Raw genomic sequence first — 25859 nt, 5'->3', positions numbered from 1 at the left:
TTCCTCCTGCAACCCTTCCATACAAGCCACATTTGTTCAGTCTGTTTCTTACCATACTGTCATGACCTTTAACCTTTAACATGCTAACTGTGGCTTGTAGAGATGGAGCTCTTGGTTTTGTTGTTTCTTTTTTAGCTCCGCAGAGTCTGACCTTGGGGTTAATTTCAATTTACTGACTGTAACTTTAAATTAAAATCATTAAAGTCTGTTGGTGCTGGCCAAACCTCACTGATACAACACTAACAAGTAATCTCAAGGTCAAAGGGTCTCTTCCAGAAGCAACCGTGAGAGTTTGGAGCCTTTAATTAAATGATTATTTAAACCAAAGTCCCGTCTCCTACCTGGGCTATAAAAGCACTAACACTGGAATCCAGTCTGTTAGTGATGTTTCCTGTTCCACGTGCACATTCTTTGTTCTTACAGTCGTCTTTGTCAACTCCTGAGATTTAAATTGAATCCAATGAGGTCTTCAGTAAATTAATCCCCATTTCATACAAATACTTGCTGTGTAGCATTTACTGTAACCAAGCGATTAGGTCAGCATCCTGCTTTGATTTATTGTCTGCATTTCACTTCCTGGTTTCATTTCAACTGCTTCAAGTTTATATTTGTACTTTGATGTTTTTCTCTTTTGTGGAAGGAATCCATTTGTACCCCAAATGCGAATGGGTGTTTGATTTGTCGATTAGTCATGCCTGCCAGCCACAGCCTCTGGTTTGTCCAACACTGCCTCCGAACATTTGAACGGCCCTCTCGTGGCTTCAGGCTCCATCTGTCTGTCTGAAGCTAAACGACTGCCAGAAAGAAAAAAACCCTCAAAGTCTGAATGAAAATCAAACGTCCAGATTCAAACTGAGCAAATCAAAGAAGGTGTGTAAGTGTGTGTTACCGTCAGGGCTCAGCAGAGCTGTACAGGTGTGTGTGCTGAAGCTGGCGGCTGTTATTCTGATTTCTTTTTGATTTCATTTGATTTCCTCGATGCCCGGCCTGTCAGGAAACCACACAGCGAGTCCTTCCACACTCACAGTTGGATGAAGATGCACATAAATACACATAAATGCACATAAATGCACACTGCCTTCTTTTGTTCTCTCTCAGTTCCATGTCTCTTTACATCTGTTACTGTATTGGCTTTGCTTCACTTTAGAATAGAATAGAATAGAATTCAACTTTATTGTCATTGCACATGCACAGGTACAGGGCAACGAAATGCCGTTTGCATCCATCCAGAAGTGCTTTAGTGATATAGATATATTACAATATATATTAGCAATAATATAGATATGTAAGTATATTACAGAAATGGGTCTATTATGGTATGTTATAATGTACACGGTATGAAGTATGTTGTGAATATTCTATAACTAAGTATGTACAGGCTGTAGTGAGTACAAGCTATGTACAGGATATGAACAGGATATAAATATGAAAAACTATACAGAATATGAAATAAATAACTTTACAGAATCTGAGATATACAGCTATACAGAAATGGGAACTATGCAAGTTGTAAACAGTTGTAGGATTAAAGATTATCGAATGTACAGAATGATTATTTACACAGAGCTATACAGTAGTGCAGTTAAGATAAGTGAGGGTGTGGATAGTTTCTACAGAGGCTATATAAAGTGCTAGTGGTTGTGAGTGGTGGTTCAGTCCATGTTATTATTGTGTTTGAGGGTACAGTTGTCCATTGTGGGTCTGTGTATGTCCAGTCCATGAGTTTAACGTGGGTCAGATGTCAGGAGGCAGAGTTCAGGAGTCTGACAGCTGTGGGGAAGAAGCTGTTCCGGTACCTGGTGGTCTTAGTCCGGAGGCTCCTGTGGCGCCTCCCAGAGGGCAGGAGGGTGAAGAGTCCATGTGATGGGTGACTGGGGTCTTTGATGATTTTCCCAGCCCTTTTCAGACACCGCTTCCTGTAGATGTCTTTTATGGCAGGAAGTGGTGCTCCGGCGATGCGCTGGGCAGTTTTCACGACCCTCTGCAACGCCTTCCGGTCCGAGGCAGAGCAGTTCCCGTGCCAGACTGTTATACAGTTGGTCAGGATGCTCTCGATGGTGCAGCGATAGAAGTTCACCAGGATGTCTGAGGACAGGTGGTTCTTCCTCAGAGTCCTCAAGAAGAAGAGGCGCTGGTGAGCCTTCTTGACCAGCTTGGAGCAGTTGGTCGTCCAGGTGAGATCCTCGGAGATGTGGACTCCCAGGACTCCACTTTAAATGCGTGTTTGACTAATTTCTTCACTTCCTGTTGACTAATTTTATTTTTGAATTGATCTCCAGACACGTTTTTTTTCCTCCCCCCTTTCTGGAACATCCCCACCCTCTCTTCTCCAACAACCTCTCAGCCTGCTTGCTTCTATAGTAACCCTGTCTTAAGTTGCTGCACATACAAAACACTAGAACTTGTTCTGTTTGTGTAGACACACAAGATTGATGCTGTCCCCTTATAAGAAACTCTGCAGTTGTGGAATAGGAAGGTTTTACTCGAGCAGCCAGGAGAGGGTTTTAGTGGGACAGTTTAGTTTGATCTGCATAACAGTGACAATGAATTTGTTTTGTGGGTAAAAACAACAGTAGTTTGTGGATGGACGTCTGTGGGTGTATGACACAGACGAACTGCTTACTTACAGTGCAGATGTTCTTTGGATCAGAAATACTTCATGTTATCATAAATACGTTGGCTACAGTCGAAACTTCAGACATGCAGTTATGAGTCTTAGAGAGTTTAACATGGAAGTCGACCCAAAGAAGAAATTCATTTCAAGCAGGAGGGGCTCTTAGATTTATTTCTTTTATTTTAAGAGTAATTAATTATTACATTAATTATATATATATATTAAACTAAACTTACCAACAGATAATTATTTAAAGGACAGAATCTCCCCGTGCTTACAACCACAACTCATCACGCTTTCTAGCAACAACCGGAGAAAAGTGCCAAAAAATTACATCTTGCATTTACAAACTCTGTAGTAGTGCTAATATTACACACTGATCATTTTGATACACTTGCATAAAACTGTAACTGCTTTAAAAAACAGCAACAAAACAAACAGAAAAATCTATTGAAGATTCTTCAGTTCTCATGATTTTTATTAGACTCTCTGTCCTGATAAATGCATTTAGAAGTGCTGCCTCCTTCATCTGATACAGTGGCTGCACTCATGCATTACTGCCAGAAACAGCAGCAGCCAGTTATCTGCAGCTCTCTCTGTGTGGGTCTCTATTGGTGTGCACATATTACAGGAAAGCCTCGTTCTCTGAGTCAGGAACTGATAAAAGCTCTTATTTCCCACGCTTCAAAACTGAAAGCACCAGATTCCTGTGGCAAAAGAAAAGGTCTGAAATTAAAACTAGTGCATGTAGTAAAACATATGTATCTAATCTGTTCTCAGTCTCTGTTTTTCCATGAAGTCGTCCTCCACCTTCCTCGTGTTTGTCTCTTAGATGTAATCTCTACCACCGTCCTCCCTCCTGCTCTTTCTCCCCCCTTCGTTCCCCAGTAACCCCACTGCCTCTCCATCTCCGTCGCCTCCTCCACTCACTTCACTGTCAGATTTGTCTCAATGGGATGCTGTTGCCACGGTAACCAGGGTCATTAGGAAAGCTGTATTTATGCTTTCTCACACTGGAGTTGGCAGATCTGGTGTAATGAACACACGTGCATGCATGCGCGCGCGCGCACACACACACACACACACACACACACACACACACACACACACACACACACAGCTGCTTTTATAACACACAGAGAAGAAGAAGGCGAGGTGAAAGATCCACAGACATGTGCCGTTAAAACATTTGTTCAGCAGATCAGAGAATCAATCAAAACACAAAAAGAGGAGAAGAAAACAGCTGATGATGATTTTAAACACATTCATCTATTTTTTAGCTTCAATCTTACATTTTTATCATTTCTGCTCTTCTTCCACCAAAATGAGCCACGTTACATCCGTCTGTTCAATTCAGTTTTATTTATGTGATGCCAAATCATAACAGGAGTCACCACAAAGCGCTCAATATTGTAAGATAAATCTCCCACAATGATAACCCCAACGATCAGACTTTGTACTTCGGTGACAGTAGGAAGGAAAACCTCCCTTTTAACAGGAAAAAGCTCTGGCAGGAGCAGGCTCAGGGAGGGCAGCTGCTTCCTGTCTTTATGCTAAGCTGTTCATAAACAGCTCTCTAAAAGAATACTGGAGATAGTTTGTGTGAATTTCAGGGGCGACGACACCTCCTGGTTCTCTGTGTATATTTGCCTTCGTACACTACAAGCTGTTTGGTCTCAGTTTATTGAAAGTTCGATAGAAATCAGTTAAATATAGACAAAGAGTTCTGGGATGGATGTGCTTGTGAATGGGTGAACGAGACGTGCTGTAGTGCTGGAGCCCAAAGCTAAACACACACCGACTAAACAAAGTAAAAACAAAGCCTAACTGTTCAGCCCACAGGACACTTACACTGTCTGCTTTAACGCAATGAGCTCATCGGCCACTGGTGTTTCTTTTCTCTGTGGGACCGATTCTGCTGGTTTCTGAATGAAAAGAGTCAAATGTTCCAGTGATGTCGTTTGATCTTCTATCGTACTTTTGTGTCGCAGTGATAGAAATGCTTCACTGTCTGACTCTCAGTCATTTCAGAATAAAAAAGAAAATCCTCTTTTTTACATCAACGCGTTTACATGTTGCTCTTTATTCTTTATTATCTGAGAGTCGTCAAAACTGCATCAGTCTTAATGAGCTGCCGCCTCATTAGGCCTTCAGCAGCTGAAAGAAGCAACACTCCAGGGACTGAATCGGCCTGTTTGTGTTCAGCTGTGGATCTGAGAGGAGCACCAGGTGGTAACGTGTTGCTACCATTCCCATGCTGCACTGCTGCTGCACCGACAGGAAGTACTCATTGGAAAGAACTCAAGTCAGAGTTCAGAGTAGAAGACCGACTGATGAGCACTCGCTTCAGCAGCTGGAAGACTACATTTCAGAGGACTGAGCCAGCACCCAAACCTGGGTTTGATTAAATGCTCAGAAAATTAACGGCAAATTATTCTTGCCATTTGTCAGAGAAATAATTGGAAGGAGAGAATTTGAGCTCTGGGAAATTAAGGTATTTTCTTTCATAACATTTAATAAACAAAAAAAAATCACATTTTATTACAAATGTTAATTGTGGAGGCCTTAAATAATAAAACCCCTTTAAAGTATTACTTGTGTGACTGTTTCTCAGTTATTGTGTGTTGGCCTGGTGGGTCGGGGGGCGACACACACAAAACTTTCATTACATCACATTTGTTTTTCTAAAGGTCTCAGAGTTGGTTTAAAAAACTACAAGGAGATAAAATGATCCCAGAACATCCCCAAAATTTCCACAGCAATGACCACAAAAAACCAACCACACAGAGATGCAAAACGTCAGTCAATAACACAATAACATGCTTATCTTCCACCAGCATGTATGGGACATGAAGCTGATTGGACAACTGAGCACAACAGGGAGTAAGATTTGGGTTTAATAGTGCTGGAAGGAAAAAAAAGAGAGATTATTTGTGCTGCGTCTGCCAAACAATCGTGAATATCTTGAGCTAGCACCTGTACTTATTTTGCGGAAACGTGTACTAAACAACTGAATTTAAGAACTTGGTAAAATCCGAGCTTGCCCACAAGGACTTGAGCTTCCTGGAAACTTTATGTTACGACATTCTGAAGGCAAGTAAATGATTCAAAAGCTCGATAAATGAGGTGTAAGAGCATCTTCTGCAGGGACCCTGGAAATGTGTTTACAGTATAGAGGGTGTGAAATGTGTCCACAAACACCATCACTGGCTCAACATGAGCGTTAAAGGGACGTTGTTGTCAGAATCCATTATCTGTAACGACGGCTCACATCATCAGAGAAGCCCCCGGGGGCTGAGGAGGGGGGTGGATGATGGCTTGGATCGGCATCGTGTTTACTGTGCAGTTATGAATCTTAAACACACAAGATGGAGGTAATCTATGTGTTAGTATTCAGATTATGTTATACAGTTAAACTCAGAGCAACAAAGCATCCATAACCAGCTGTCTTTATGCAGATATTAAACTCAGACAGTGCAGAAAGCTCTAAATCAAAGCTGTGAGGCTGGAAATGAAGAAAAACAAAGTTTTGCGTATCTGAAATGGATCTGTCAGAGACAGAGGCAGGAGCTGCTGGCATACCCCGTATGGAGCAGGTGTGGGTAGTTGGATAGGTTAAAATATCTCGTATCCGTCACTTTATGAAGGAACAGCTTTCACATGTTTTCCAAACACGTGAATGTTTCAAATTAAATGTAATCAAAATGTTCTTTTGTGTGACGGAGTCGGTCTGGCAGCTGCTGTAATTAGCCGAACCACCAACGAGGGGAAAAAGGTTTATGCACTCAGACTGTGGAGGTCCTGCGTACTCAGAATGCTTGAAACCTCCAGTAACCACAGGTTTTATAGAGGTCAGAGGTCAAATGTGATGTGATATCAGCATGCGAACTATAATGTGATACAATAAACTTCCCGCAGCTACGCCCATCATTGCATACAGACCCATCAACAGCCCCGGGCAGATACAAGCATCTAAGCGGCAGCTCGCAACCAACAATTAGAGCCTTCATAACTGAATACAGAATATATAAATTATAAATTGCATTACCACAGGTAACAGGCAGTAATAACTACAAGTAACAGACACACATACATATACATACATATATATCTACACACACAAGTACATATATGTACATACATACGCACACTTTATTTATTTTTTATTTTTTTGGAATCCATACCAGCAATGGTAAGAGGACAGACATTACAGAGCACACTAAAAGCATCATTGAGTATACTGTGACCAGACCAACTGTTTGTAGAGAAATTTAAATCTATGAATATTTTTGCATTGTTTCAATTGTAAACTCAGACTGTCCCAGATTTTCACACCACATACAGACACACAAAAGCCTTTACGGGTTGTTCGAGTTCTGGGTAATTTGAATTCTCCAAAGCCTCTCACATTATAAACCTTTTCTCGAATTTCAAATCTAGTTTGTAAATTTGCCGGTAAAAGTTTAGTAAAAGCTTTATACAAAATTATGGATGTATTGTAATTAACCAGATCCTGGAATTTAAGTAACTTTGCCTGAAGAAAGAATTTGTGAGTATGATCTAGATAACCAGCCTTGTGAATAATACGCAGTGCTCGTTTCTGTACTGTGACTAATGGATTAGTTGTATTTTTATATGTATTTCCCCACACTTCCACACAATATGTAAGATATGGAAGAACCAGGGTACAGTACAGAGTACGAAGTGCATCTTTATCAAGGAATTGTTTCACTTTGTTCAAAACTGCGAGGCTTCTGGAAATTTTGGTTTTTATGTGTCTGACGTGGGGTTTCCATGAAATTTTATTATCAATTACGACTCCCAAAAATTTGTTTTCACTCACGTTATCAATTGGTACACCTTCAATGATAATTGGTAATTCTATATTATATTTTAAATTACCAAAAAACATTGCTTTAGTTTTATTTATATTTAATGATAATTTATTTATGTCCATCCATTTTTTTATTAATTTTAGCTCCCTGTTTACAGTCATTACAAGATCAGTATAATCATCGCTACTGAAAAATATGTTGGTGTCATCTGCGAACAGTATGAGTTTAAGTACTTGAGAAACATCAAAAATATCATTTATGTATACATTGAAAAGTTTTGGTCCCAACACTGACCCTTGGGGAACACCACATGTAATACCAAGTTTCTCTGAATGGTAATGCCCTATGCTAACATATTGTTCCCGACCTGTTAGGTAACTTTTTAACCAGTTACCAGTTTGACCTTATTTGATCTTGAAGAAGAGGTCAGAGGTCAAAAGTGATACTTAGAATTTCTATTTAATGTAAATATAAGTAATACCATTATAAAATATGATTTCTTACTGTCACTTATTATCACTTTGACCTCCAGGTTAATCTATTCAACCTAAAGGAGAGGTCAGAGGTCAAATGTGACATGAGATTTTAAACGTTTACATGGTTCTTTCTGTATGTTGACAACACACAGAACACTTATAAATATCATAGTTTCTAGTTCTAAGGCCAATAAATCATCAAGTTGGATTTGAAGACGTCGGTTGATGTAACACAAAGATTCCTGTTAACATGACAAACATAATATTTTTCTGATGCTGTTCCAAATGTGAGTTGATCCTTTCAGTCTCTCATCTTAATAACAGAAAGAATGACGATGATGATGAAATGGCTTTTGTTTTTCTCCTTCGTGGAAACCGTACTGCCATTTTCTTTTCATCCATTTGGATGCTGACAAGTTTGAAAGTTTGTGGCTGATGTGTGTGTGATACAACCTTCTGACCAAGTTTGTTAGCATTAGCTGACAACACAGCAGCTAACCCCGTCCTCAAAATACAGAATTGTGTCCTCATAGGGCTGCATCAGGGTAAAACTCTGCCAAATCAAACATGTAAGGACACCATCATCATCATCATCATCATCATCATCATCCTAACTGTTGTAATAAAGGTTCTCATGAAACCACGCCTAAACGTGATGACCTTTATATGACTGCTGTGTGACTGCAGGAATGCAAAGTTGATAAAAGAAATGATTTTTAGGTCATGAATATTAAAACCCATCATTGCAGTAATGCATGTTTATGCGAGGGCAGTTTTATAGCAAGCAGTGTGGATTTACATAATGGGCACATGACTGAGAATCAGCAGAGATATGTTCTGTAATATGTGCCAGTGCCCATCATGTGCAGCTGAAAGCTAATAAAGCACAATCTGAATGATTTGTGTTCATATTTGTATGCTACATGCTTTGTTTGCGCTTTCAAAATGAAATGTATGTCTGTATGCTGGTGTGAGCACCAGGGGCAGGCTGAACGATCCGAGCCACGACTCAGTAATATCGATGGTGGATGGATACGTCATAGAAAAGAGAAAAACTAAAGGAAGAAAGAAAAATGGTGATATTCTTGCGGGCGAGTTTTTCATAAACCTTTGGGAGCTCTGTTTGGAATAAACATGTTTCTGTTCACATACAGTCTGAATCTCAACCTTTTCCCATGGTGCTCATCGTGGGAACAAAATGCAGAATGTCTGAAAGCAATGAAAAGAGTCTGCTCTCCCAAATCACACTCTCAGGTTCTTCTGTTTCTCCATTTATTTGACAGCAGGAGCAGGAAGTTGGCGGAGAGTTTGAAGTCCTTAAACTTTGGTCTTTGGTTCTGTGCAAATATCTTGAGCTACATGTCTTTTTGCTTCCAAAGAGCTAGACATTTAGGTCAATTTAACTCAAAGTTACACACAAACTGCTGCTCTTAACTGATCTTAGAGTCAGCGACAGCTTGCCTCACACTCTGCTCTCCATCAGTCTTCCCACCAAGAGGTTTATCAAACAAACTGCAGAGCCTCAGCTTGACAACATCCAGTCTTTGTTAATAAGCGTGCGGACACTCCTGTGAAATGGAGACACGCTACAGTCCCTAATCGGGTTTAAGTCAAGTGTAAAGGATCCGTGCAAACAGGCAGGAAGCTTCATGACTGAACGGTGTTTGAAATAACTTTGGTACATTTTCATTGAGGTTGATTTTTAGGTAAACTGGGCTGGCGCCGCTTGCCTTGTTTGTTCTGCATTTAAAGAAACCAAACAACTGGAGGACAAAAGAAGACGAAGAGTGAAGGTCATGTGGTCAGGAAGCAGGAAAACAAATCTAGCAAAGGCCGGACACAGGTCCTGAGTGGAGACCAACACATGTCGTAGTTTAGTGTTGCATTTCAGGCAGGAGTGCTGGAGATCTCAAACACATCTGCAGTGCAGCAAAAGCAAACCTGCACAGAAACACACACAGAGCTCCATCATGGACTGACCTCCTCAGAGTGCAGACCTCAGTGTTACTGAAGTGTGGGATCATCCTGGCACTGAACAGCACGAAAGGCAGAAACATCCAAAGAAGAGCTTTGAATGTCCTTCAAGAAACCTGGAGACCTGTTCCTGGAGATCATTACATTACAAGAAAGCTGCAGTTAAGGAATAAAGGTGGTTAAACCAGACATTGACGTTTGAGCTTATTGGAATCGTGCAAACTCTGTTTTGCTTTTATATACTGGATGTACATAAAAACATTTTCCTAGCAAAATATCAAGTACTTTTACCAGGTACTGTAGATGTGTTTCTCAGTGGGTGGGAGGGCCCCTCCCCCCTCTCCTCTTCCTGCCGGTGTCTGCAGATAAGGAGGATTGTTGGGCTAATATGGGAACGCCTGTGCACACTGCCGCTCAAACAAGCCCGGGGCACTTTCAGTCTGAACACTGTGTAACATTTTCCTCTGGTTACTGAATCGAAGGACATTGAAGGACGTAGGATTTAAGTCTGTTTGCTCGATGTGCCGGCGTTCCGCCTTAAAAAACCTCTGATTAATCAGGGCCTGGTCTGAGACCGCCTCCATGTCACTGAATCCTCTTCTCCACAAATGTTTATCATTTTTTCTTCTTATTTATGTCTTTGTTAAAAAAACAACCTAATAATTGGCATCGTTAAATGTACGTTTTCCCCTCTGTCACTAGCCACCAACTGACTTGGAAAAGTGCACAAGTGTCTGTGTTCACATTTCCACACAGACACTTGAGTGGAGCAGTGCATTAAAGGAGGGCATCTCAAACTTGCATGAAACAAAAGCTTTCTGTAAAGCTAGAAACCATTAGAGAGTAGAAAGAGTGTTTTTGTGGTTGTTTGAGTAAAATGATCCTTAAAGAAAAGCTCTGGTCTGTAGCAGCAGTTGGGTGCCAGGACACACGCTCAGTGCGAAGACTGGTGAACTGGCTGGTGTGAGTCAGATCTCAGTTTTCAGTCTGGTCATTTATCTACATGCACATGGGCAACAGTCACATTTCTGCAGGGAGCTGATTTCTTCAGTGTCAGAGAGGTTCTTGTAATTGGGTAAAAGGATGAGGAAAAAGTATCCAGCTGTGTTTCTTCTTAAAGCCAGATGTGTCTACAGTGTCTGAGCAAAGTGCACGGCAACAGAGGCAGAGAAAGTATGGATGTGACAGCGGAGCTGGAGGGGAAAAGGATGCACACGTCCAAAACGATTTCCTCCTTCCAGAGGCTGAAGGAACCTGCTAGAAGTCTGAATATGTCGTTTTCCCTCCTTTGTAAAATTAGTCTCGTTGGTACATGTTTGTGTGCATGCTGCCTCAGTGTTGGAAACTTAAACAATGGCACATGGACAACATCATCCAGAGTCTCCAAACAAAGCTTACAGACTCATAATGGTCCTCTTTCACAAAGGGTCAAAGTTCACATTAGGAGGCTGGAATTCTGATTCAGTAAAAGGACCAGATGTTACAGTCCCTGATCATGCATTGCTTTAACTGGAGAAAATCTTAAAGGATGGCTGTTAAGAGGAAAGCCCAGAAACTTTACCAGCAGCACACATCGTTGTGCGCCTCGACTTTCGGTCTTTAACCCAGGCTAATTTGCCATTTTTTCTTCCTTGGTTAGGGTTAGCGATTAGAGATCTGATCTAGATTATCATTTTAAAACGTGGGACACATCGTCAGTAGTGGACCTTGGATTCATCGGCTGTTTCGGCCGTTATCGCTAGACACCCTCATCCAAGGAGGCCCTGCCAGGGTTGATCAGGCCCCGGAGTGTCTCTGGAGTTGCACCACGATGGTGGTTTAATTACTAGTAAAATGCTGTAATAGCTTCCAGCTAGTACTCTGCCAGTGTGGACTGTGTAGACTTCATGTGTTTCAGTAATTGTTGTTCTGTGTTTGTTAACCTGATTTCATAGCCCTGCAGAGTAGTTTGCATTTTGCTTTGTCATTTTTATAGACTTTCACTTCCACAGGACAACCCCGTCTCACTATTATGTCTCTGTACATAATAGTGAGATTGCCAAAACAGCAGCATCAGTCTAATTATCTCCAAACTTTCTTGGTTCATAATGTTTCAGTTCACATTTAGTTTTCATGACTCACTGTTGAATATTCACCTTGTTTATTATGTTACTTTATTTTATTATTTGTGTAACTTTGATGTTTGTGCATTTTAAAATCCATACATTCACTTTTTAAACAATCTGTTTTCTCATCATCACATCACATCAGACCAGAGCAGCACCTGCAGCACATCTTTCACTCTTTCCCTGCTCAACTCGTCTCAGCGCTTTTAAGATGAGAAACACGGCCTCAGACTTGGAGGTGCTGATTCTCCCCCGACTCACTTCACTGGGATGCAAACCCTTCACAGCTCAATGAAGATGAAGCCAACAGGACCACAGGAAACAGTGATGAGATGCTGAGACTGAAATCTGACATCCTTGGCTATTTCTAGAAACCCTGTCCATAAATGGCTTGAACAGAGTCAAAGGGCAGCGAGTCTGACATACAGCTGCCCATGAAAACCAAGCTCTTGCTGGATCGTTTCAATATCCACGTCTATGAATAGCCTGAATATGAGCTTTTATGTGATGCCCAAGCTGACCTTAGCAAACCGAACCATCAAGCTATCTGATCTTAAAATGCTTTTGTGAGTTGAGGAGCTGCTGGTTTCGATGCTGTTTAAAGACTTGTTGTTTCCTCCCGTCTGTTACAAACAGGCTCCATCAGTCAGGCCGACAACAAGGAACAGATGTTGTGTAGGAGGAACGTTGTGGATTATTGCTGCTCCGGCAGAAGCATCAGTGAAATGCCTGGAAGCTAAAATGGAAATGTTTGAATCATGAATCATAATTAAGAGTGTTTCAAGGAAACGCTGGAGGTTTTCAGTGGGTTGGAGCTCTGTGGAGACTCCACTCAATGTTGAACACAACAGATGTGATTTTGCTGTGAGAATGTGAGCTGAGGTGTTCGTGTGAACAAAGGTTGGACAAAGTGCGTCTGCGTTGTTTGACGGGACGTGTAAATGTGCACGTTTTTAAATTCTTAGATGTCTGTTCTCCAAAAAAATAAAAAAATGCAGTAACCAAGAAAAAAATGTCACGTTTACTGAAATCCCAGCTCGATTTAAATGTAAACGTTGATCATAATAATCACGACTGAGTGTAATTTGAGTATAATGACTGAAAACAAGCTGGACGGTGTCCACTGAAGCCTGGCCCAGTTTCAGATGCTAGCTGTGTTTCAATCACACTTAATTTTGCTCATTGATTATTTAATGATTGCAGCGATTATGATTCATTTTTAAAGCTTTGAGTCTGGATCATCGTCACAGGTGTGAGCTGGGAGGACTTTTTAAAAGTTTCAATTACTTTTTATTTTATAATAATAAAGCTGAGATGTGGGGTTGCTATAGAGACACAGACCTACAGTCACCATGTTTGGATGCTCGATGTCAGTCTGTAAAAATATATTAAAAATGTTTGAAATAATTAAGAAAATCGGTGTAAGAAAGGCCTCTTTTCTTATGTCAACCTGTCAGAAAACATTAATATCACTTAATTTTCAGCAGCACCAGTCTTAGTACCATCCTCCCCCTGCTAGCAGCTTCACTGGTTTACCATCACCTCGTTTTAATGGTGCTTGTTCTGCTTTGCTGAACAAAAATAATGGGCTGAATCTGTGTGAGGACGCCGGAGCAACGATTCTCAAAGTTCAGATTCAAGTTTGTGTCTGACTTTTCACAGCCTGCTTGGTTAGGTTTGGTTAGTGTTGGTTAGGTTTGGTTAGTGTTGGTTAGGTTTGGTTAGTGTTGTTGCGTCACCCGTCCATGTGTCCATGTGTGCAAAGAGATTCTTAATCGCAGTCGTTTTATGGAAGCTTTTTCTGCTCATAAATGTATGTGTAGAAATTAGAGACCTGTCCAAAAACAGGTGGATGCAGACTGACCACAGAGGCTGAGCATGCCGCCGCAGCAGCCCTCCTCTAAATGAAGTCAGTTCTCCACTGAGGGCCTCTTTGTAGTTTCCACTAATCTTCAGGTCTATTCTTCAAACCTCAGCTTGACTGCTATTAGACTCTGAAAGTCCAGATAACTGAAAGAGGTGAGAAAGAGAAATCAGAGTGCCATTCACTCCTTTTTTCATCTTCTTTGTCACCCATCCCCCATTTTCTCTCTTTCTACTCCTCATTTTTCTTGCAGTTTGTCCTGATTTCATCCTCCATCTCCTCTTTCTTCCTCTCTGACCGCTCCCGTCTCCTCCTGCTGCTCTCTCTCTCTCCTTCGGGTATGATTATAGTATCTCTGCTTTCCCCTCGGCGTGCTCTGAAATGAAAAATGGATCCCTCACACATCTCTCTCGCCTGTTTGTGTGTTCATGCGCTATAGAGACCGGGTGGGTGAAAAAGATAAATGACAGGAAAATGTGTTCATGTGGAACTAGTTCTGCGTGTGTGCTGATAGATGTGGTGGAAGTGTGTGTTGATGGCATCAGTAAATAGTTAATGAGCAGAGAGAAGAAACGTGTTGAAGCCCCAGGAGCTGCTGATGCAAACGGAAACACTGAAAACACGGCAACAACAATGCAGAACAATAAAAGGAGTCACCGGCGGCTCCACGTGCCACGACGATCAGAGCAGCTTAAAGCTGATGGCAGTCATTTTACTCAAAAGCCCAGCAGGCCTGTAAAGTCTCAGCGCACCGTCTGCTTCAGTGGCAGCTTTTACTCGTCTCTACTTTCGCTCTAATCAGTTCTGCTGCCTGTTTGCACGTCAAGTCTCATGTCAGACTCGGCTGTGACGGCCGTTTGTGTCAGCTGGTAAACGTTGAGCCCAAGTGCAGGAATAATAGAGTCCAGTCATCCTTTTAAAGGTTTGTGTTCTTCACATGCCTAAAACTGCACTCTTCATGCTGAGCTTCCTGTGATGGATTTAGGGTTGGGGTTTTGTTAATTTGGTGTTATGGTACTATCACGTCATTAAGATAAGATGGGGCCTTTTATGTGAGCAGAAGGATTGTAAACCCGACTCTGTTTATGGGAGAACACATTTGTTTTTCTCGACAAACTGAACCTGCTGCGCCTATTAATTAAAAAGGAACACATCATGTGTTCTTTGTTAATATTGGCTGAAGAAGTCAGGAGCCAAACAGCAAAGGAGTCTCCCCCACAGGGTTAAAAAGGATGATTTTAGGAATGCTTTCCACTTGTTGAATACAATCAATAATCCATCTTAAACACAACAGGCTTCTGATGGAGTTTCATCCAGCTGAACTGAAAGCTCCATCGGATGTCGGGGTTCTCTCACGGGAAAAGTAGAAGGGCTGTTTCCAACAAAAGGCAACAGTCAGCTCTTTTCTCTCATTCAATTATTAATTTCACACTCCACTTAGCTGTGATTTCTGTCCGCCTAATGTGGCAGAGCCCAGTCGGGACGAGTATTGTCATCGTCCTGTAGCCACACGTGCACGCCGCCGTAATGAGCCGGAGCGCGGCGGGGGGGGGGGGGGGGGGGGGATGTTTTGAGTGCTATAATTATCATGGACAAGAAAATCACACACTCAGAGTCAAGTTCCACATCCACACAAACAAACACAGTGACGCCAGCGTGCTCACCAGCCGTGCCATCAGAGGCGACAGCTAAGACGCGCACGTCGCGCAACTTAAAAACCAAAAAGCAACTGTTTAAATATTAAATCTGCAACGTGAAATAATTAACTAGAAACATTCTGCCTTAAAACTTCTTTACTTTATTTAAATGTGAAACATTCAGAGTCATATAAAAGGACTTAATGGTGCTCTTCAAAAAAGTCCAACTCGCTCAGTTATTTTCCAACAAGTGTTAAAACACAGGACACTTAAACATGAGCTCATAGCCTTTGTACAACACACTAAAGAGCAAATGTTTGTGTCCCATATGCACACACACACACACACACACACGCACACACGCGCACACACGCACACACACACACACGCACACACACACACACACACACACACACACACGCACACACACACACACACAGAAATGTTTTTAGTCAGTGCAGAGATTCCAGGCAGGCGTGTTTAATGGGAGATGAAACACACAATAACAGTGAGAGCCTGATAGATGATTGTGATTATTGACTGGATATTGACCGTCTCAAGCCTCATGTTCACTGACAAACACGTACAGATGCGCGTGCGCGGACACACACACACACACACACACACACACACACACACACACACACACACACACACACTGCCAGACAACCTGCAGAGGGCATGTAATGCATAACAATTAGCTCTGAAACAAAGGCAGGGAGGAGGAGGAGGAGTGTGTGTCTGTGTGTCTGTGTGGGTCCATGCATGTGTTCATGAGCTGGTGTGTCTCACCTGGAAGTAGCAGGTTAGGCTGTACGTTTAGTTGCTTCCTGCATGTGTGTCTCCAGGCATTAGTTTGATGAGTGTGTGTCTGCACACATTAATCTGATGTGTTGACTCCAGCACGCCTGAGCAGCTAATAGATACAGTGCATTAATTATTACAGCACATACCTGTAGAAACACTGAACATTCTCATAAATAATTACCTGCATGTTCATTTCTAAGCAGGTGTTTCCTGTAATATCTCCCCCCGAGTGACGGCTGCACACCCTCTGTTCTGCTTACAGCTGTATTACTTATGCTAATGTGTGCAGCTCATTGCGTAAATGCTTGTCACGAGCTGTTGATTGAGGCGGGAGCCAACTAGAGGTGAGCGGCTAGCTTGTAAATTGGCGTCTGTTCTGCCTTAAGTGTGCAAAACACTGTGTGGGTTTCATTTGACAGTTTGTGTGCTGTAACATGTGGCACTACACCTGAAGTCTGGACGTGGAGCAGGTCCCATCATAATGTCCACCATGAGGTTACTTAGTGGTAATGTTTTCACCAGGGCTAAAAATGCTAACAGGAACGGTGCTGCACTTTGTGACATCACATGAAAACAGGTTTTCTGCTATTTTATATTTTTGTGCAAAATGCTACAACAGCCATGTTTGCACATCTTCCTGCTGCTGACTGATCACTAAATGGATGATAATTGTCTGATAATTATTTAAAACAGCATCAATAAGCAGAAATGCTTCATGAATGAACTCAGTGTAAAGCTCATGGTTCACTGTGAACAGATCGCCAGCCCCTCCCAGGGCTAACACAGAGAGGGCACCATTCATGCTCACACCCATGACTGAGTACTGTGAGCCAGAGAGAACCCACACAGCCGGCCCGTGGATTCAAACCCAGGACCGTCCTGCTGTGAGGCAGCAGAGGCGCTTTTCTGATGTCATCTGAGCCTTTTGGTTCAGTTTGTAACGTTGAGGGTGGCGTCTTCCTAACACTGCATGAATAGCTTAAAATGACTGAAGGCTACCCTCAGAGTACAGGATAGGAGTACTGCGTGTTGTTCCCGAACAATAACTTGAAAAAATACCAGTTATGAATAATTCCAAAAGTAATTAAACTGCAATTAATTGAGTAAAAATACACAGATGGAGAAAAAATGTTTAGTGCAGGTGAAGATGTTGAGTTTCAGATGTTGAAAGGTGAGAAAACTGATTTGTGATAGAAAAGCTGAACACAGACAGGAGCGACGTCCTGTTTGTGAGACGCCTCCTTTTCTGATCCAGACCAAAACAAAAACCGGGAGAAGTGTTTGATCACAGCTCTCCAACAGCGACACCAAAAATCCACAAAGATCCTCAGTGGAGCAGAAGCTCCTGTTTTAAGCTCAGCTTGTCAGAAAGATTCTGTCGAACATGGCTATAAATCTGTAAAGTGCCAGAGCACAAAGGCAAAACAGTGGTTTGCCATCATCTTAGTGACGTCTATTCGACTCATTTCCAGCACATCATAGCGCTCCGGGTACTTCGACTTGCTCCCACAGTCCAAAGACATGCAGTCAGGTTACACGGTGATTCTCTACAGGAGTAAATGTGACTGTGAATGTTTGTCTGTGGCTCTGTGTCAGCCCTGAGACGCTACCTGACTAAGGTGTGCCCCCAGCCCCAGACAGGCTCCGCCCCCACACGACCCTGAATTGAATAAGCAGAAGAAAATGAATAGATGGATGTAATGCTCCTTTAGTGCAGCCCTCAGTTCAGCCTCTCGTCTTCTCTTCTTTTGTTTGGCTGCTCCTCACAAACAGCAGGTGGGTGGAGCTTCTTACACCACCTCACGATGACATCACACAGATCAAAAAGCAGAAGTGTTTCAAGCAGTCAGACAGAGTACTTCTACACACACTGACCGCATCATTATTACAAATGCATAAAATCAGCAACAACATAGCTGTGCGTCCAGTTTGTAACAAAATACAGAAAAACATTTATTTACGTTTATTTTATTTTTAGACGTCATTTCATTGTTAAAAACATTAGACCCTGATTGTGTTTGTGCGCCTTTTATTTCATAGCCTTTATAAAATAACAGGTGGAAAAATGAAATATTTGAGTGGTTTTTAAACACAGTGCAGCCAATGAGGAATGTTACACCTAAAATGTGGAAAACCCTTCGGAAACATTAAATCTCTCCATGTGTTAGACAAGAAAAGAAAAAAAAGGAATTTTGTCTCGTTTTCTGTTCCTGGACAAACTCCAGGGCGTCTCTGTGACCTCACTGACCATCAGTCTGTGTCTTTCTCTCTCTTAGCAGAAAGGCTGGAGTAGCTCCCTGCGGCCGATGGACAGACACGGAAACGTAAAGGTAGATCTCACTGCTGCCATCCGTCAGCTTCCAGTGATCCTCCTCCGTGTCTGACTTCTCTTCCTCTTTGCCTGCTGTCCCGCTTCCCTCCATCCGCCTTCTATCTGTCATCTTTAATACGGTTCCACTCCCATAAAGCTGATGACAGATAGAGAATATTTCCTCCCACTCTGCCGCCTACACAGTTTTTAATAACTGATTTATCGGAGGAAGGTCTGATAAGTGTGCGCCAGCTCTCTGAGCAACCAGAAGCTCTCTTTCATGTTTCCACATCTACATTTTAAGCTTTCTGTATTCACTGCCTCCATGTTTCAACACCTTCCTTTACTCTTACAATACAGCTTCCACCTCTGATTCCAAAACCTTTAATCTCACAGGAACAACATTTTAAATAAAAAGCCCTCAGTAGAATATTACACAGTGACAGGTGGAAAGACTTGGCTTAGAATATTTTATTAAAGAATAAATAAGCAGAGTGTTTTCTTCAGTTTTCTGTTGGGCTCTATCACTGTTTCTCTTTAATAAGATCAGAGAGGTTCAAAGTTCAGTAAGTGACCGAGCAGCAGTCATTCTAAACAGAACCCACCAAGAAAGTTCCCACCTCGTCCACTCACAGCTCGGGTCCTCTACCAGAGGCCTGGGAGCTTGAGGGTCCTGCGCAGTATCTTAGCTGTTCCCAGGACTGCGCTCTTCTGGACAGAGATCTCCGATGTTGTTCCCGGGATCTGCTGGAGCCACTCGCCTAGTTTGGGAGTCACCGCACCTAGTGCTCCGATTACCACGGGGACCACCGTCACCGTCACCCTCCACATTTTTCTCGAGCTCTTCTCTGAGCCCTTGGTATTTCTCCAGCTTGTTCCTTCTTCCTGATATTGCTGTCATTCGGAACCGCTACATCAACTACGGCCGTCTTCTTCTGTTTGTCTACCACCACTATGTCCGGTTGGTTAGCCACCACCATTTTGTCCGTCTGTATCTGGAAGTCCCACAGGATCTTAGCTCGGTCATTCTCCACCACCCTTGGGGGCATCTCCCATTTTGACCTCGGGACTTCCAGGTTATACTCGGCACAGATGTTCCTGTACACTATGCCGGCCACTTGGTTATGGCGTTCCATGTATGCCTTGCCTGCTAGCATCTTGCACCCTGCTGTTATGTGCTGGATTGTCTCTGGGGCATCTTTACACAGGCTGGGGTCCTGCCTGGTGTGATAGACCCCAGCCTCTATGGATCCGTGCTCAGAGGTTATATATACACATATATATGAAGCATAGTGAAAAACACCACAACATTAAACACATCCAGTATTAGTGAGCTTTTAACAAAGATAAGCATCAGATTAGATGTTGATTCTTCATACAAGAAAATAGTTTAACACAACTCAAAGAATAAAAAGATCCTGATTGAATTAAATAAAGTAGAATTTATTCTTTTCTTTTTTCCTCCTTGTTTTAAATGTGTTTTTGTTTATTGATTTGAATCCAAATGCATGTCCATGAGTTTGGCTAAAGGCTGTTTGAGTTCTTTTTCATCAGCCTCTGATATGATGCTAAATTATTGTGTCTGCATACATTTCATCACCGTCTCTGATTTTTGTTTTCCTTGTGAACTTAATTTATTCTTCATGCGTTCATTGTCTGCATATAAATGAAGCTGGATAAACCTGCATTCTTCTTTAGCTCAGAGGAAGAAGACCCTCTCAGCTGCCGCTAGACCAATCACAAAACTCCCAGGAGCCTTTGAGCCAGTCTGGGCTGGGGTGCAAAAGTCACAGGAGGAAAGGTAAACAGTTTATCAGATATTAGACGCATGCAAAAGCACAGACCGTGTCAGTGCTTTTACCTGCTTCTTTCACAGGTGCTTCCTCCTGTCTTTGAAGTTTTGTGTTTCTGTCAGACACAAATCCTTTTTCCTTTCTTTTCCCGTCTCATCCTCACTTCTCTTCCTCACTTTTAGCCCAAACCACACTTAATGCTCTCTCTTTCACCGTTCCCATATTCTTGCCTCATTACATCTCAGCTAATCTTTTCATCCTTTTCTTTTCGTTCTGCCTCATTTAAGCTAATGTTGCAGCTCCCGTTTGTGATATTTTATCTGTCTCGTCTTTCTCCCTCATTTCTTTAAACTTTTCATCTCTCTCGCTCTTAGCATCAAATATTCGTGTCATTGCTGCAGTTCAGCCATCTTTTCTGATGTAACTGCAGCGTTTTAATATCCGTGCCTCTGTTTCACTATCACTCACGTCACCTGCCTCCTTTCAAGTCTGCTCACTTCAGTTACTCGAGCAAACAGTTGCTGATGAAAACACATGTATGCAATATTGTGCAATATTACTATGAAAAACATACAGTCACCTGTGAGCCACACATGATGACGGTGGGGAAAAAGAAAAGACCTCCATCAGTAGGTAACATTTCAGACAACTGCAAAGTGAAAGCAAGGCGATCGAAAGGTCCCACAGCCAGTGAACGCATCTACTGCCACTTGGTCCTTTCATATGAGTCAGTTAGCCCGATTAGGCTCTAAATCAGCCACCACAGCAGGACTTAGTGAAGGCCAGTATCATGGTTTGATTCAAAACCTTGTGACCGGGAGGGGTGAGAGAAGGAAGACAGGATAAAAGACTTATAAATGTAATGCAGCTGTTATTGAGGGCGGAGAGGTGATTTGTGTTTGTGAGCAAATCTCCAGCAGATAGAAAAGACAGTCCAGGTCTGATGTGGACGAAAATGTTGGTGAGCAACAGATCACAGGTGCAAATAGTCTGTAAATGCTGGGAGTCTGGGTTCATGGTGTTCTCTTCTCTGTAGAGCTTCTGAAGGTCAGCTGAGTAAATCTGAGAAAAAGCAAAGCCTGAAATGTGAAGGCAGCGTTTGGCTTCAGATGGACTGCTACTTTGTGTGATAGCAGGACGTCTGAACTCTTCATCATGTTAGACGCCACCTCTGAAGGTTGTAGCTCAAAGCTACTCCTTTGATTTCGCTGACCTGATCATGCACCACCAACCTGGGACTCTCCACCGTTTGACCCTAGAACTGAAGAAGCTTCTCGGATGAGAGGTGAAACGTTTTCAAGCAACTTAAAGAAGTCCGGATGCTTTTCTTTCCAAGCTCCTTAGAAAACATTCTCAGGTTCACAGTTGGAAGAGTAAGACAAAGACAAAATGAAAGGTTGGAGCTAGAAGTGACCAAAAGGATAGGAGTGTGTAGCCCAGTTAACATTTATTTCTGCTATAAAGTCAATCATTCTCATATTAGAGTCTAATGAGGAAGGGCAGTTTCTAACACGTCTACGTCAGTTACACTTTTCACATCTTTCTGCTGTACATGATAAGCCTGGGTTAGCAATAAGCACCCCAAATTATAACTACTTGTTTGGATACAGTTTGTTTGGACGTGGTTCCATGTGGGACATCTTCAAATCATCACAAAATATTATAACGTGTAAATTTCAGTTTGTCCCAAAAGTTTCAGTTTAAACTCGGCTCCGCTCCGTCATCTGTGCTCCTGAATCTCCTGCGTCTCCTCCTCAGGTACGTTGGTGTGCGGAAACGGGACGGTCAGCTCCTCCGTCTCTTCTGTTGCCATGGTGGCGATCCCTGACTGTGTTGACAATGCAACGCAGACTGACATCAGTTTCCAGAACACTCTGACCCTGGGGAGAAGCAGAGGTCACCACCACCACCATGGTGAGGGAGGCTCCTCCTCTCCCCCACCACCTCCTCCATCACCTCCCCTCCCTCACCTGGCAGTGCCGTACGAGATCAATGAGTTGTACGTTCTGACTCGTGGTCATTTCTTCACACTAAAACAACATTGATTTAAAACTTTCCACACATTCCACAAATGTCTCAAACACTGGACACAATGGTGATCGGTTCCTCTGTCCCCCACCTCTCTGTCTCCAGCTGTGTGTTTGAATACAACGACCCCAATGACTACTTTGATGTATCCAACCACGAGGTGGACAGGCAGGATGACCTGGAATATGAGGTGAGAAAGCGTCAGCTGCATTTCCAACAACCAAATGACACAAAATGAAAATGCTCCAAAAATTCCTTCGGCAGTTTTTCCCATTCACTAACACAATGGTTGTCAACCTTTTTCAAGCACTGGGCCCCATCCTGAGAGGAACCTCCACATACCCAGAGGCAAATTTCTGACTCCATGAAAAATACATGCACAAAGCCACATGCAAGTCACTTATACTGATGAATACGTCTGGAATATAAAGCAGGGCTCCCAGCTGTGGTTCATCATGTCAGCTCAGAGCAAAGACTCAATTTTCATGCATTTTCAATCACGTGTCTCCCCTGTGAAAGCAAGACAGAAGATACCATTCACTGTTTCACTGCATGTGAAGGATATCCAGAATAAGACTGAAACACATTGGTTGGCCTGGCTGTGTTCACATTTTAATTTGATCCATATGAGACACACAGTGGATGAATTTGACTGCAGCGTAGGAGACGGTAGTTTACGTCTCTGAGACAAATCTTTGTTCGTTGGTCTGGAGATAATTTTGCACAACTGATGCATATTAAGACTTAAAGTAGCACACTCTCTATTTGAGTCCAAACTAAACTGTCTACTGCGCTCACTCTGCATGCACCTTTGTGGGCGACATTTCCATCGATCCACATTTTCTGTTGCTCATCCAGGACGGGTTTCAGCAGTCGCCTCCAGCTGTTCTGGTGGGACACCGAGCTGCTCCCATCCCTGTCCAGTGTGCCTTTGAGCCTCCTCCCTGCTGACCTCAGCCTCACATGACTGCGGTGTAGTTCATTAGTACTCTGATACTAGTCTGTTTTTAATTTATGAAATTAACTTGTGTATAATATTTATCAGTATCAGATTTAGTATTTTTGCATTGTCCTTTTCTCATGGTGGAACCAGTGAAATGATCATTCTTTTAAAGGGAGCATGAAAAAAGACGAGGAAGATGTCAGAGACGAAAAAAATCACTTGAAGTAAAAAATATAAGAATTCAGACATTTATACCTGTGCAGCAACAATCAGGCCATTGAGAGCGGGACTGAAACAAAATGACTTATTTTGTGAGTAAAGGTCAGATCCGTCATATTTTTGGTGTATAAATATCTAATGAGCCGCTGTTTTAGGCTGAATGGACGCTTTTCTTTGTTTCTGCTTCACTGGTTTGACTGTTTCCTCAGACAAATGACAGTTTGGTCATTAGAGAGGTCAGCAAAGTGGAAACGTCTTTTCCAGCTGGTATATCAGAGACTTCCTCTGTCATTCAGTTCTTCAAATTACAATCATTAGATAGCGTGCCCCCTTACTTACATCCTTATCTCCAGATTTAATTGCCTTCCTTGAATTTCATCCTTCATTTCCTTCCTAAATCACCTTCTCCTCTCTGTCCATTTCCTCTGTTGATGCCCTCCAGCTAAAACCAGTGAGGTGATTGCTGGATATGTGATGGTCTTAACTGGTCTTTACAAGCCTCATCCTATTATTGATGGTTTGCGGTGGTCTTTGAAGAGCGCTCACTTGCTCTGTCTGCTCAGTTTTATCCTTCAATAAGGTTTCTGTTCAAAGTCAGTTCGATCAGACATTTTAATCGTTTTTATCCCATTTCTCTGACCTCATTATCTCTCCTAACCTTTTTATTTGCCCTCTTGTTCCCCTCACAAACATGGATGCTCTCACCCTTCAACATATTTGTCACGTATCAATTATTAGCAAGTTCTGTGTGTCAGCGTATGAAATACAGTGAAAGAACAGACAACACAAACTTTATCTGATCAGGTCTGTGTGAAGTTTCAGGTTATGGGTCAGTAACTTTAGAAAAGCATTTGGGTCTCTGTTAGAGTGGATGGACTGAGAGCCTCAACGGTTTTTCAAATGTTCAGATACAAAGAACAGTGAGATTTTTCACAAGCAAGTCATGTTGGACCGTTTCAGCTTTACACTGAGCTGTAAAGGAGACGGGAGCCACTCAGATAATATTCATGATAATAACTGCTTCACACTTGCAGAATCAACAAACAAACAAAGCTACGTGAAGAGCTGCGAGGCTCACCAGGAAGCATCTAACAGTGTTACCTGTGTTTCCTGCAGGAGGTGGAGCTGTACAAGTCCAGCCAGCAGGAGAAGCTGGGTCTGACGGTCTGCTACAGGACGGATGATGAGGAGGATCTTGGCATTTATGTTGGGGAGGTAACAGGAGACAGGAACCTATCTTCTTTTAGCCCTTTATTTGAAAGTCATTAGTGCATTTACTAATTCACTCTCTAAACTCACTCTCTAGTAGTTTTTCTGTACATCATTTGGTAACACTTTATAACACGACCCTTGAATAAGGCGCAAGTACCCTGTACTTATGTGCAGTTTGAGGGCAGCAAGTCAGGCTTTTGCAGAAAACAATAAAACAAGTACACTGTAAGTATCCTGTAGTTTCTATGGTGTGCTTTGTGTTATGCAGTGACTAAGGTTCTAGTATCCTGTACTTATGATTTTACAGGGTACATGAGATGTAAAATGGGGAAATATTGCTTGATTTTCTGGAAATTTACCATGAAATGACCCAGTACTTAAAATTTTATTTTTTGTTATTATTTTATTGTTTCCTGTAAAACTAAAAACAAAACTGTGCATAATCACAGGGTACATGTGGTCTAACAGCGTAATTATTTTATTGTTTCCTGCTAAAACCTGACTTGCTGCCTGCAAGTACAGGGTACCTGCGCCTTATTCACGGTGTTCTACAGTGTTACCGCTCATTTAATGCATCCATTTAATGACTTCATTCATTACTTCTTAGAACCAGCCTCTCCTAATTTCTATTAATTAGGCCAGCCTATAGTGACTTACTCATGTATTTATTAATTTATTATTAATGCATCTCTTTCCTAACTTATGAGGTAATGTATCACTTCTCTCTTTCATGCGAGGTTAATCCAAACAGCATCGCAGCCAAGAACGGACGCATCAGAGAGGGCGATCGAATACTGCAGGTACACAGACTCAAAACAAAAGGGAGGTGATTAAGAAATACTTCCACACTTTCTACAGAGCACAGTTATTAATAAACACAGGTGTTGTTTTTAACTGATTTGAAATTTTGAGTTTCGTCCTTCAGGTAAGTCAAAAACACGTCCTCCAGAAATAAAGCACAAACGTGTCCTCTCCCAGATTTAATGACTGTGAGGGTTAAAACAGACTCAGATCGAACTATGTAAATTTATACCTGCGACC

General features: G+C 42.2%; 1 protein-coding gene across 2 annotated transcripts in view; it reads left to right on the top strand.

Annotated features, from left to right (window-relative positions):
* pdzd4 (PDZ domain containing 4) overlaps positions 1-25859 on the top strand; it is a 51159-nt gene that overhangs the window by 11375 nt on the left and 13925 nt on the right. Inside the window, exons 3-8 of one of the 2 annotated variants that reach the window (XM_080295029.1) lie at positions 18592-18642; positions 20322-20424; positions 22175-22415; positions 22550-22634; positions 24723-24821; positions 25556-25618. In XM_080295029.1, coding sequence (XP_080151155.1) covers positions 18592-18642; positions 20322-20424; positions 22175-22415; positions 22550-22634; positions 24723-24821; positions 25556-25618 — 642 coding nt within the window. Of the gene's footprint in view, positions 1-18588; positions 18643-20321; positions 20425-22174; positions 22416-22549; positions 22635-24722; positions 24822-25555; positions 25619-25859 lie in introns of both variants that reach the window. The other variant, XM_026154500.2, reaches the window with a different exon arrangement.

This window comes from Astatotilapia calliptera, chromosome 20, assembly GCF_964374335.1.
Source record: "Astatotilapia calliptera chromosome 20, fAstCal68.1, whole genome shotgun sequence".
NCBI lineage: Eukaryota > Metazoa > Chordata > Actinopteri > Cichliformes > Cichlidae > Astatotilapia > Astatotilapia calliptera.
The sequence above is the reverse complement of the archived record's forward strand: the minus strand, read 5'-3'. Positions and strand labels throughout refer to the sequence as shown.